The sequence below is a fragment of the Canis lupus genome, chromosome 17 (assembly GCF_048164855.1).
Source record: "Canis lupus baileyi chromosome 17, mCanLup2.hap1, whole genome shotgun sequence".
In the NCBI taxonomy this organism is placed as follows: domain Eukaryota; kingdom Metazoa; phylum Chordata; class Mammalia; order Carnivora; family Canidae; genus Canis; species Canis lupus.
In genome coordinates, this window is record NC_132854.1 from 56,806,172 (window position 1) to 56,818,729 (window position 12,558).

The 12,558-nt window shown below is 40.8% G+C and overlaps 1 protein-coding gene across 4 annotated transcripts in view; it reads left to right on the forward strand.

The window, feature by feature from the left end:
- LRCH1 (leucine rich repeats and calponin homology domain containing 1) overlaps positions 1-12,558 on the forward strand; it is a 212,487-nt gene that overhangs the window by 141,683 nt on the left and 58,246 nt on the right. For all 4 annotated transcript variants that reach the window (XM_072783082.1, XM_072783085.1, XM_072783083.1 and 1 more), the window contains exons 5-9: positions 3,523-3,659; positions 4,371-4,498; positions 5,900-5,963; positions 8,875-8,980; positions 10,751-10,878. In XM_072783082.1, coding sequence (XP_072639183.1) covers positions 3,523-3,659; positions 4,371-4,498; positions 5,900-5,963; positions 8,875-8,980; positions 10,751-10,878 — 563 coding nt within the window. The remainder of the gene's footprint in view (positions 1-3,522; positions 3,660-4,370; positions 4,499-5,899; positions 5,964-8,874; positions 8,981-10,750; positions 10,879-12,558) is intronic.

Here is a 12,558-nt window from a genome sequence, read left to right on the forward strand (position 1 = left end):
TATCTGGTCGCCCTGGTTGGGACCCGCCCCCTGAGTCTAGAATCTATGCTTCAGGTGAGAGGACCACCCCTGCTGAAGTGGCACGTGGGCTAACGTCACTGGTTGTTGCAGCGAGTCTCCCAAAGGCCAGAAGCCGGGATCCTCCAGAACCTCGGCGTTGAGGCTGGTTGCCCCCTCAGACATCCCTACTCAGAAGCCAGCCTCAGGCCAACCCTTCCCTGCACCTGTGGGCTTCCACAGCATGTCATTCTGATATGCTGTCTTTGGGTTCCAATAAAAAGTTACATTTCTTCAGGAATTGCAGGCTATTAAGAACTTTGACAAGCAGCTCTGTAGATGTTGGTGGATCTGAATTTCATACGTTGGGATTCTTGTTTGGACTTGAATCAGAATGAGTCGACGAGCAGTAAAATACCGAATGCTTTCCCAAAAGACGTATTCCAGGTTTCAAAGATCGCACTGCTTTCCACCCGTTTCATTTAAGGCCCACCAGGCATACCAGGGTTCACACATCTATTTAAAAATATACCTCAAAGCAAAAGCATATACTTGGAAACAGAAACTAAAGCATTTGGTTAACCCGACACTACTGCAGCTGGTTGAGAACCGCCTGATTTGTATTATTCTGTTCCTGCATCTTGCTCTTTGGCCTGAAGGCAAGCCGGTGAAGCTCATGGAAGGGAAAAAACTTTATAAAATATGATGCACTTGGATGGGAGGTTTGAGTATCTACCTGCCATCCTGTCACTTTTCGTGCACTAACTAGCATCTTCAAGAAGTAGAAGTGGAAACTCTGTCGGCACAAGGACTTATTAGTTTATGACTTTGAGATAACCAGGTATAAAAAGATAGATTTTTCATTCTGTCACAGTCTCATCCATTTTGAAGGGATGAAATTATTTTTCTTGGTTTGAGCAAGTGCAAAGGGGAGATGCTCTTACAGCACATTTCTAAGCATTAAACCTCTTGTGGCACTAAATGCAACTTTCCTCTAAGCTCTCGTTGCTAATCGCTGAAAGCTCATGACAGATCACCAAACTCTCATTTTCAAAAGAAAAAGGGTAACGATCGTTTCACGGATGCCTAGAATAGTCTAGAAACATGTGAAAAGTGTGTCTTTTCTGCAACCAAGGTCTTTCTTTCTCTCACCACTCCTTACACTCTTACCTTCAGAGCATTCCCTTGCTCTGAGGACGGCATTCCCATCCCTGAAAAAAGATCGGTTACAAATTTCTATCCTTTCCATAATTAGGTTTTCTCAGGTGTAGTAGTTTAAAAATATATCCTCCAAGCTAAAACTTCAGTTTACTGGAAAAATCTCTCTCTCTCTTTTTTTTTTTAATAACTTCCTGCATATCAAGTTTCTTTTCTGCTTCACTCCAGAGAACTCGATTAACAAAAGGGCATTGATAGTGCTTTCAGGCAACGAATTTAAAGACTTTGAGTATTTACTTGTTTTTCCTCTGTGAGTACCCTTCCCCATATGCTTTCAATCTCAGGAGGGAAAACGAGTCTGTGGCCGAATTACCCATATCAATTTTGTGGTGGTTTCACTACACATACTGCAATGAGGAGACCTGCATTTTGTTTTTTTCTAGGCCCAGAATGGACAGAGTTAAGATTAAAGGAGCCCGTCATTGACCTTCTTTGCAACAAAGGATGTGCCTTGGAATTTTTTTTTTCCTCTTCCTCCCTTTTCCTGCCCTGTTTCTTGCGACCATTTCTGGGCCGCTGTTCTCAGCCACCACTACCACCACCACCACCACCATTTTCTGGTTGTGAAACTGCCAGGCTCTCGTTTTTCCTAATGAAGCCAAGATGATAATTGTGTTCCAAACTGCAATTAACGGGAATGGGTCATAATACAAACCATTCTTACTTTATTTACCCTCTTTGGTTCAGTTGCCTCTCCTCCCCTTCCTGCTGTGCCTGCCAGGAACTTAGCCCTCCGCCTTGCTTCAAAGCCTTCACTGTCCCAGGCAGAGAATCGCTGAAGATCCAGAATCCAGTTAAGTTTTGCCACTAAATTTGCTGGCCTGAGTTCAGTGAGTGAAAAGAACAGTCTCTGAGACAGATCCCTATCACTAAGGGTTCCAGCAAGGGGATCTGCCTCCGGGATCCAAATCCCTCTACACACTAGTCCAGTTTGAGGAATAAACCATGAAGTGAAAGAGATCTGACTTTGCCCTTGACCTTCCAGATTCCATGCTGTCCTCCAGGTCCCCGTCCTCCCTCCCTCCTTTACCTGCAGCTCACAGCATCAAGGCAACCTCCAGGATGAGTAGGGTGCCAGGCAAATCGCTGCCCCTGCTCTTGGGGGGGTGGGGGCGGAAAGTGGGGGATGAGGCCTGGGCTCGGGCAGGGACTTGCTCGGCACCCAGCACTGAGTTTGGGACCTGCAGAGTTGGATGCTCTTCAACCTCTCTCCTCGCACTTGGGTCCTGTTTTAAATACAAAGTAATCCCCTAAGGCAGGAACCAAGGAAAGTCCCTTCCACACCCAGAGGCCCGGGGCCAGGAGGCTTGGAGGAGAGATCACGGTTGCTAAGAGCATCTCTGTTTGTGGAACTTGAAGCAGCCTCTCTGAGTCGACTGAAAACCCTCAGGCACACTTGGGGGTGGTAGGGGGGAGAAGCAATCGGGTCACTTCTTACCGCAGGTCACTTTATATAGCACCTGCCTGTCCTCCCCTTTGGATCTCCTCGCAGAGCCCAGAGCCCTTACCGAGGCCCCTCTGCCATATGTGGGAGTGGCCCCCCCAGGGACCTCACTGCTTGGCCCTAGTGTCGCTCTACGTGTCTGCTGTCGCTCAGCCTCTTTGCTCCGTGAAATATAGTCGACTTCGTTCCCTGCAGCTGCCAGCGTCGGTTGGAATGCTTGAAATTACTGAGTGTTTACTATGCCACTGGGTGGGGATTTGAAGCTAAATATAATGTTCTATCTTGTTTGTGGAGCTGCAGGAGACTTTTCAAAAGCAGTAGACTTGAGCCTCATCAAAGCAGGATTACAGGGTCCATTGCAGAGTTCTGAATTAGATGGCATTTAGTCTTGAAAGTAGAATTAGAAAACCCAGGAACACATTTCTTGTAACTGGCTCTGAGACTATGCCAGCCCAGATACGTTGTTGACTCGATAAGAATATTTGATGATTAGCACATTGTTCGTATGCTTGCAAATGAAGTGAAAGCATAAACCTACCCAATGTGGGGTGGCTTATGTGATTGTTCTGCTGGAAGAAAGGCCTTTCTAAACAAAAGATACTGTAAATGTCAAGTGTTTTTTAGCTCTTATCAGAACTACTAACAATTTAAAATGATTGTGCTCCCAATGGAAGATTTTCCCCTCTCCTTTAGTAAAATATTTTAGACACAGACCACGTATTCCTGATGCACAACTTGCTTCAATTATGTTAAATATTTTTCCTGGTAAGCAAAGAATGAATTTTTGAATGTTTAGCCATTTAATCTTGTTGCTTTCTGAATTTGTGTTTTCTTTTTCTTTTTCTCCCCGCCCTGTTCTTTAGAACTAGTAGATCTTCCCTTGGTAAAGTTTGACTTTTCCTGCAATAAAGTGCTCGTGATTCCCATTTGTTTTAGAGAGATGAAACAGCTGCAAGTATTACTACTTGAGAACAACCCTTTGCAGTCTCCTCCAGCACAGGTGAGGGATGGCAGCAAAGCTGTTTCATCGCGGGATACGCCGTCACTAGTGCGTGCGTAACTCTCAGCAGAGCTGGGCCTTTGCTATTCTGCTGAATTAATATTGTTTGGGACATGATCACAATCTCTGAAAGATGAAACTTTGGGTAAATCAGTAAGTTGTCTTGTGCTGCGTCAAATCCACTTACCAGCATTTGGATCACCATTCTGATCACTTGCAATCCTAGGATTATAGGATCATACAAATGTTAGCAATTGTACGTACCTTGGAAACACCTACATGGAGTGTAGGGCCTATTAAAGGAAGCGTATATTCCTCACTTTAATGTGAGCTGAGAAATGGAGTTTAAGCATTTTCACTTATGGGTGTTGGTATTTAGAGAGAAGTTTCAAGTTCAACTGTGAAACCATGTGCTAAACGAAATGAATGCTCCCAGAATTGGACTGTTACCGTGTCAGGTATCTGACTTCTGTACTTTTTTTTTTTACACTATTCAGAATTAGACACATTTCTGTTAGAATGGTTTTCTATTCAAAGTAGCATCTGGAAGACACGATTGCCTAAATTCTCAGATGTTCTGGAGAGGTCAGATTTGGTGTGCATTGTTGAAGCATTGCTTAAAATGAAAATGCAAAAATTAAGATATCAAATGTCTAGGGTCTACATTTTGTTTTGCCCTTAAACAAATACGTATTATTAATTTCTCCGTAGATTTGCACAAAGGGCAAAGTGCACATATTCAAGTACCTGAGTATACAAGCCTGTCAGATTAAGACAACCGATTCCCTTTATCTCCAAACGATGGAGAGGCCACATTTACAGCAGCACGTGGAGGACAGGTGAGTGTGACTGCAGTCACTCAAAGCCCCCATTTGGAATTTGCTTAGGCCACCGTGCTCCTGGTAGGGAACTCCAAAAATCCCTTTGCCTCACTTAACCAGTGCAGATTTATAACTCAAGCATTCTAGCATTTTGGAATAAGAGAGAGAAAATTGGTGCTGTTGATAACCTTTGGCATCTTGCAAATCTTACCTTTCCTAATTTTAATCAGTAATCCGTCTTTCATGAGTATTGCGTGTGTACGCGTGCTGTGCATGTGCGTATATTTTTGTGCTAACGCACATGTACATTAGATGCATGTATATCTCCTTATAAATGCAATCTGTAATATAAATAGAGGTATTGTTTTGTTTTGTTTTGTTTTGTTTTACCTCTTAGTTAAAACAACCATATCAAGCTCAGGCATGTCTTTTTTTTAATTGTTAATTTTTAATATGCCTCAGAACATTGTTAAGAACAACTGGAGGGGGATCCCTGGGTGGCGCAGCGGTTTGGTGCCTGCCTTTGGCCCAGGGCGTGATCCTGGAGACCCGGGATCGAATCCCACGTCGGGCACCCAGTGCATGGAGCCTGCTTCTCTCTCTGCCTGTCTCTCTCTCTCTCTCTCTCTCTGTGTGACTATCATAAATAAATAAAAATTAAAAAAAAATTTAAAAAAAAAAAAAAAAGAACAACTGGAGGTTTCATTTTGTAATTGTGTTTTAAAAATGCAGTGTGCACAGTTTTTGCCATTTCCTGTTTGGAACAGAAGCATTAGAGTCCTTTCAAATGCCCTTGGCCTTTCTGTGGCATAAATTGGGCCTTGAATTTTCAGGGAACAAAATTCCCACACTGAACACGTGTATAAAAAGCTCGTTTTGAGAGGTCTTCACGGCAGAGACCTTCCTTAGCTTTTTACTAAAAAAATATGGTGACTTAAAATCTAAGCCTGCCATAGGGTATCTTTATATAATACTTAAAGTATGTATTCATTATTTTATTTTTATACACATCAAATGTGTTTATTCACTGGAAAAGAAGCTTACAGATTGATTGAGAGTAAGCACATAAGAGGTAAAAGCCTCTCATAAAAGCAGTTAGGCAGTTTTTGCTTTCTTGGACACTAGAGTCTGTAAGATAAGAAAATTGTCACCTATCTCAAAAAACTGACCACTTGTTAGAGTGTGAATTTATGAAACCCTGAGCACAAAGAATTTATTCTGTACTCTGTTTAGAAAGACTATCTGATTATTAGGCCTTTGTGTCAATCTCCTTTAATATTGGGTTGATTGTTGTCTTATGGGAGTAATAAAACTTGTATAGCGAAGTCATTATTTGAGTATAAATTGGTGTATCTTGTTGTGAACTTTGTGATTTCATTTTTTTCTAAATGGATTCCATACTGATGGCATCTATCCCAGCAAGAAGGATTCTGATTCGGGTGTTGGAAGTGATAATGGAGATAAGCGTTTATCTGCCACGGAGGTAATTTTTTGTGATTAGATATTTTTCTTTCTGTGCTAGATATATACATCTGCCTGCATTCCTGAACTCCTGTGTGGTAAAGGGCATTAATGCATCTGTGTGAGAATGTGTGATGAAGTTTGTGAAGGCGATTTGAAATCCCCGAAGTGTTATATAAACAGGAGCTGTTGTTAGCTTTTTCTGCATCTTTAATGTTTTGTAAATATCTCAAAAGTGGAGTCTCTGTCCCCTTCATCTCCCACCACCTTGCTCACATTACCTAGAGTATTCTTGAATGTTTCATAAATATTATGAAATGACAAAGAGTGGTGTGCAGGTACACATGAGGTATTTTTATAAATGTGTTTGTAGGAAACAAGTTATTTACATGCATAAATGTTAAGGAGTCAAATGTGCTTTGCATTTTAGCAGTTTACCTACAGGAAATGCAGTTTTGAGTAGCCATAATTTTTATAGTAATATTTGTTTTCCTGAAGCTCTTTGTGTTCTTTTCCAGCCATTGGATAAAAAATTGGGTATTTGTAAGCTGAGAGGTCTCCTACACTAGAGCTTCCTAAAGTGGTTACAAATAGCTCATTTAGCATATTTATCTCATTTATAGTTAGATGCCCCAAAACCTTCCACTAACATACCATTAAATAGGATTTCTTGACCGTGGGAGCTAGAAGGGATAACTAGGGTAGGGGGTCGATGTATCAGGTCTTCCCTTTTGAGGAACTTTACTGAGTTTTTGTGGTTATTGAGTTTTGAGACATTATACTGCTCTTTGAAGATGTAATTAATAAGCCAATTACCCCATTTAAGGAGTTCACATTTGTCCTGTGTGTGACTCCAAGAAAAATGCCTTTTCCCTGTTCTCTTCAGGTCTTTGAGGGTTAAGATGTACCTAAGATATTTGCATTTATTTCCTATGAAATGCTTTATAAAGCAATGTATTTAAAAGTTAGGGTGCCCTAAGATCTTTCTAATACAGAACATTTCAAAAGGAGTTTGTAGGCAGAAAAAGAAGGCCAATTTCTGTAAAAGAAAATCATTCTCATGAAGCCTCATGAATAGTTTACTGTGGCTCCCTGGGGGAGAAAATACTCAACACACTGCTTTATAAGTTGTATTTAATTCAGCCCCCTTAGCTTTATTAAAACTCGTAAGTCCCCTGAAATGTCCCATTGTTTCAGAAATTACTCACCCTAAGCTTATTTTCTATGAAATTAAAACAGACTCTGCTTTATCCTTTATCTGTTTTTTAAGGGTAATTAAGTTCATTAATAAAACATCACACAAAGAACTTCATTATCCTTTTGTTCTCATTTAATACAAGTAGGATGCTAATATTCTAAAAGGAGGCCAGGGGTTTATTCCCTCTCTTTTAAGTAGATGCATCTCTTTGGAATTTTGCTAAGTTTTTAAGATGAGAGGAGGGTAGAAGGAAGGACTACAAAAAGGGATATATTCAACAGAATCCAGCACTTACATCTTCCCTTTGGCCTTTTTTTCTTTCACATTATAGCCTCATTACCTGAGAACACCTCCAAGAAATGTGTTTTTTTTTAGAAGGAAAAGAGTTCTGAATTATCCAATGTAGCTTTCTATTTTCACTTTGGCAAATCCGTTGCCATCTCTGGTCAGTTTATCTTGTTCCCCACTTATGTTTCATTGTGGCATTCAGAAAGCACATCTCATTCCCTGTGTTTGGCAGTTGCCATTGTCTGATTGATTTAGCATTTGTCTCTAAGGAGTCTAAAGCATATTTTTGTCAAGATAAACATGCAAAAAAACGGGCGGCTGACTGGATATCTGTTTAGTGGATGGAATGCACACTCGTTTTGCGCCAGTTTCTAAACGATTTGTGCACGTGTCCAAAAGTAAATGAACACTGTACTCTGAAAGTCATGGCTTCAGGAATTTCGGAGCAGCCCACAATTCCCTGAAATGTGTTCTATGGAGATTCATGATCCCTGTGATTTGGAAAGCTTTTCACTAAACAGCGACCCTGAAATGGAGACAGGGGAAAATAAATGAGGCTCCATATTTCATTTGTGATGGAATCATAGATTATCTAAATAAACTTCATCCGCTAGTGTGGGAAACGAGCCCCTCCGGAGACAACTCACTTTGATTACTAAATCGAAGCTTATTTTGAAAATTGCACAGAGCACATGCCCTTTAAGTACTACAGTCACTTAGCACTTCATATACGTGATGCAGCCCAAATGCCTGCATTCTTCAGCCTAACGCAGGGAAATAACCCAAAGCCTGATGTTGCACATAAGATGCACTGTGGGTAAATGAGCTATTGTCATATACTGCCCACTTTTTGTGACTGGCCGCGTGAAACCTTAATGCAGTTTTGGGAAATTGGCATGTCAGATCTCAGAGTGCCATTACTATTACAATTGACTAGTCCTAGGGCTGGTGTGATAGTAAATTCAGTTATGCTTTTGTTCTGTTGGGTATTCTATAGTCCTTCCTAGCGCTCTGAATATTGCTCTTAGGCTGGCAATACCATCAGGTACCTGACAAAATTTCAGCTCAAAACATATGTAAAGAGAAACACTTGAGTGTTAGCTCAATGAATTTTGACAATGTGAACACACCCACGTTACCAACTGCCAGTTCAAGAGAGAGATCTTCACCAGGACCCCAGGGAGCTCACTCACGCACCCACCCTCACCCTCCAAGCCAAGCCTTGACATTATCTTGACTTCAAATACCATGGACTGGGTTTTTTGTTTGTTTTTGTTTTTGTTTTTGTTTTGTTTCTTTTGGTTTTTGAACTTCATGTAAATGGAGCTGTTCTTTGTATCTGGTGTCTTTTACTCAATATTATGTTTTTGTGAATCACAGCATTTTTTCTCTTATCACATAGTGTTCTCTTAATCTACATTGATAACGTTTGTCCCTTGAATCATAGCCTTCTGATGAAGACACTGTTAGCCTCAATGTGCCAATGTCAAATATCATGGAAGAAGAACAGATCATCAAGGAGGACTCATGCCATCGCCTTAGCCCAGTTAAAGGTGGGAGAATGAAAGATGGGGAGAAAGTGCTTGCTTTAAGTTTTGGATGTACGTTTATAATCTACACAAACAGGGCCATGAAAGTAGCTAAAGTTTATTGAGCCTTTCATGTGCACCAGGCTCTGTGCTAATCTGGGAAGGTGATCTCATTTAGAGTTCAAAATTCTGAAACGGATGTTCTAATCATCTCCATTTTATAGGATACCAAGGCTCAGAGAGTTTAAGTAACTTGCCGGTGATCACACAGCTAATAAGTAATAGAGTTATTCTCATTTTGAAGATTTATCTAACAGTCTTTAAATCCATTCTTGGAAAGCAAATGCCCATACATAGATATGTTAGGCAACACCAGTTGTTATAGCACGTAAAATCCCAAATCTCATTGGTTTAACACAATCCAGATCAAGTCTACATGGGAGATGACAAGCAACTCTCCTCCGAGCAATGATTCAAAGGCCCGAGCTGCTTTCATACTGTGACTCCACCATCTTTAACACAAGATTTCCATAGTTTCCAAGTCCTGTCTTAAGGCAGAAGTGGGCCGAGCACGGAGGCTTGCTTTGCAGGAGGTTTTTAATAGACTGGGCCTAGGAGTGCCCATCACCCACAAGGTAGGCTGGGATACACGGCTACATCTAACCACATGTGAAGGTGGGAAGTGTAGTTAAGACATGTGCCAAGGAATCCACTTGACTGTGGACAAAACAACTGACCTTAATTCTCTCACCTATAAGCGAGGTGATTAGATTAGGTAATATGTAGGGTCTTCAGTAGCTCTCAAATTCTGTGATTCTCTAACAATCACCAAGTGATCACTAAGTACTTTATGTCCTATATACCTTGAAAATCCTAGCAATATATTTCATATCTTCATGAGAAGCTCTCATTTGATTCTATTAGGGTGTTTTTTTTTTTTTTTTTAACTACTCCTGTTTATTCAGTGACTTTAAAAGAAAATACTAGAATTTAGTGTTTAATGATTTGTGGAGAGATGATTTCATAATATATGAATGATGTAGAGCTAGATTCATATGCAATTATCTCCCTAATAATTTGGATTTGCTCTCATTAGTGATGGGAGAACTGTGTGAACCAACTCAATGTCTAGGATTTGCTTTCACTTTTTACCTTTATGTTTTTAAGTTTAGCATTTATGCTTATCTGAGGTTATGATTGGAACCATACATTGTCCAAGAAAAAAGATCACTTGTGTACTTTATGCAAAAATAAAACTGCCGCTTTATTAACTTAGATAAGCTATGTAACGTTTTACGGTATACGAAAATTTGTCTTAGGCAAATTTTTAACATAAAAGAATTATGTAATTTGTTACTGGTGAGCATTTTTCCTCTCTGTAGGAATCCTAAAGGGTGGCCCTACTCAGTTCTTTTTAGTTTCCAGATCAGGGAGGAGAGATCTGCTTGGTGTTCCTTTCCCCTCTTTCATACTTGCTTTCCTCTGTTTCTTAAAAAAGTTACCGGAGGTTTCATTTCTTTCATAAGGGACTAAGTAAGCCATGAAGAGGCCTTGACTTTCCAGTTCACCATAGAGGGCTTTCTATTTCTTTTACTCTTCTTTCTCTTTTTCCTCCTTTATTCATCTTTTCGGCCGACCCTTTAGGGGAGAGAAAAGTTGGGTCATTCATAGATCTCCAGAAGCGGTCACAGCAGTGACTGAAAAATAGTTCAATGGTATTTGAGAGTCATCTGTGCTTTGTTCATCTCTTCATAAAACCTTGTCTTTCTGTGTTTCTCTACATTTTCCTAATAGGGGACTTTAATCAGGAATTTCAACCAGAGCCTTCCCTTTTGGGTGATAATGACAACTCAGGAGAAGAAAGAGACCAATTTACTGATGGAACAGATGTTCTCCGTTCCGAATTCATAACCTATATTAAGGCAAGTGGAGGATCAGCTAATTTTTTTTTTTTTAATTTTCTTCTGTGTGATGCCGTAGAATTTAAGGTCAAGGTTACCAGTCCATCACCTTAAATGTCAGCATACTGCCCGTCTCCTCTGGTTTCTATAACATCTTCTCAAAATTTGGGGTATCTATTTTCTGACGTTGGGAGCCGGTTCTAGTCATACCTCGCCTTTTTCTCTGTAAATGTGTGATTTTCTTTACATTCAGTGATTGCTTCCACTGCTCAGTGCATGATGATAAGTTAGCAAAGGTGTCAGCCTTACTATCACCATCTGGTAAAAGTTAAAATAGACTCAAGTTTCACATTCTTTTTCATGTATTCTGAGCGAATGTTTTTCTGGGGGGTATATCCATAGTATAAAGAGAAAAGTGGAGACTCATAAAAATCTAGAAACGAATGTCTTCTGTTTCTGGAAAGGTCACTCAGAGAACACTTACTCCTGAGCTCTTGTACTCACCCTGAGGGATTGAAAGGTTGGACGAAGTCCCTGGGTTTTCAAGTGGATCTTTGTCATACTAGCAGCAAAAAGAATAGAGAAAAACTAGCCCCTTTCTAGCGCTGGTAGTGGGGGTTCCGTTTTGAGACATGATTGGTATGTGTCTGCCAGTCCTTCCGGCTCAGGTGGTAGCACCAGGGAATCACAGGGCTAATTGGATAAAGTTCATTTTCACGTGACTCACGAGAGATGAGGGTCCCGGGCTGACTGTGGTAAAGCAGGTGGGAGGTCTCTAGATCCCGTCCCTATTTCCTGAGGTTGGTGCTGTGATGGCTGCTGGGCTGAGCATTAGCTTAGGTCAGCCTCAGCTGGGAATGCACATACTGGGGTCTTCAGGTTCTCGCCGCTCTGTGGAACCCCCACGAGCATTGATTTATTGATTGATCCACAAATGAATTATAGTGAGTAGTAAACTCATAAAAATGGAACCCACAAATAATGAGGGTATCAACCGTATAACCCCCTAACTTAGCAAAAGAAACCCATAAAGCCCTATGTTGCATCCTGAAAAATACACTGTTGGCTCTACTTTTATTATAAAACCAAAAACTAGAAGGAAATACCCGTGTCCCCTGTATTTGAAAACCAACAAAGAGAGATTACATAACATGGTTTCTTGCTCATTTCTGATAGTGTATCGTTGCCCATGAATTTCACTGTTATTTGGGTAGTGACATGGTAGTTCCTGTGTTGACCGTGCACTAAATCTATAATTAATAAAAGTCTGAGTGTTTTTTTAAGCCAGAGGCTGGCATCAGGTGCCAGCCACCTCCTCGGAAGAAGACTCTTCCCAGTGACACATGAGGGGACTGGGCTGGGTCTGAGTTAGTTAACAGCGTGTCAGTCCTAGTGTCTGTTGTTCTTTCTTTGCCCCCAGGGATGTACCACCATTCGGGGGTGGCTTATTCTCTGGCCCTAGGCTGAGTTAAGGCAGCATTTCTCTGTGTCAGAGCTGAAAGCGGACAGAAGCACAGGGAAGTCTTAGCAGTGGGACGTACCTTTCTAAATAAGCCCATCACAATGTTCATTTGGAAAAATAACCGTGTGTGTGTGTGAAATGAAAATGATCCCATTTCATTTCAGTGAAATCTGGGTACGGTGTGCATGTGTGAAACCAGTAAATGCAATTTGAGACATTTCCTCTTGTTTAGTATTTTA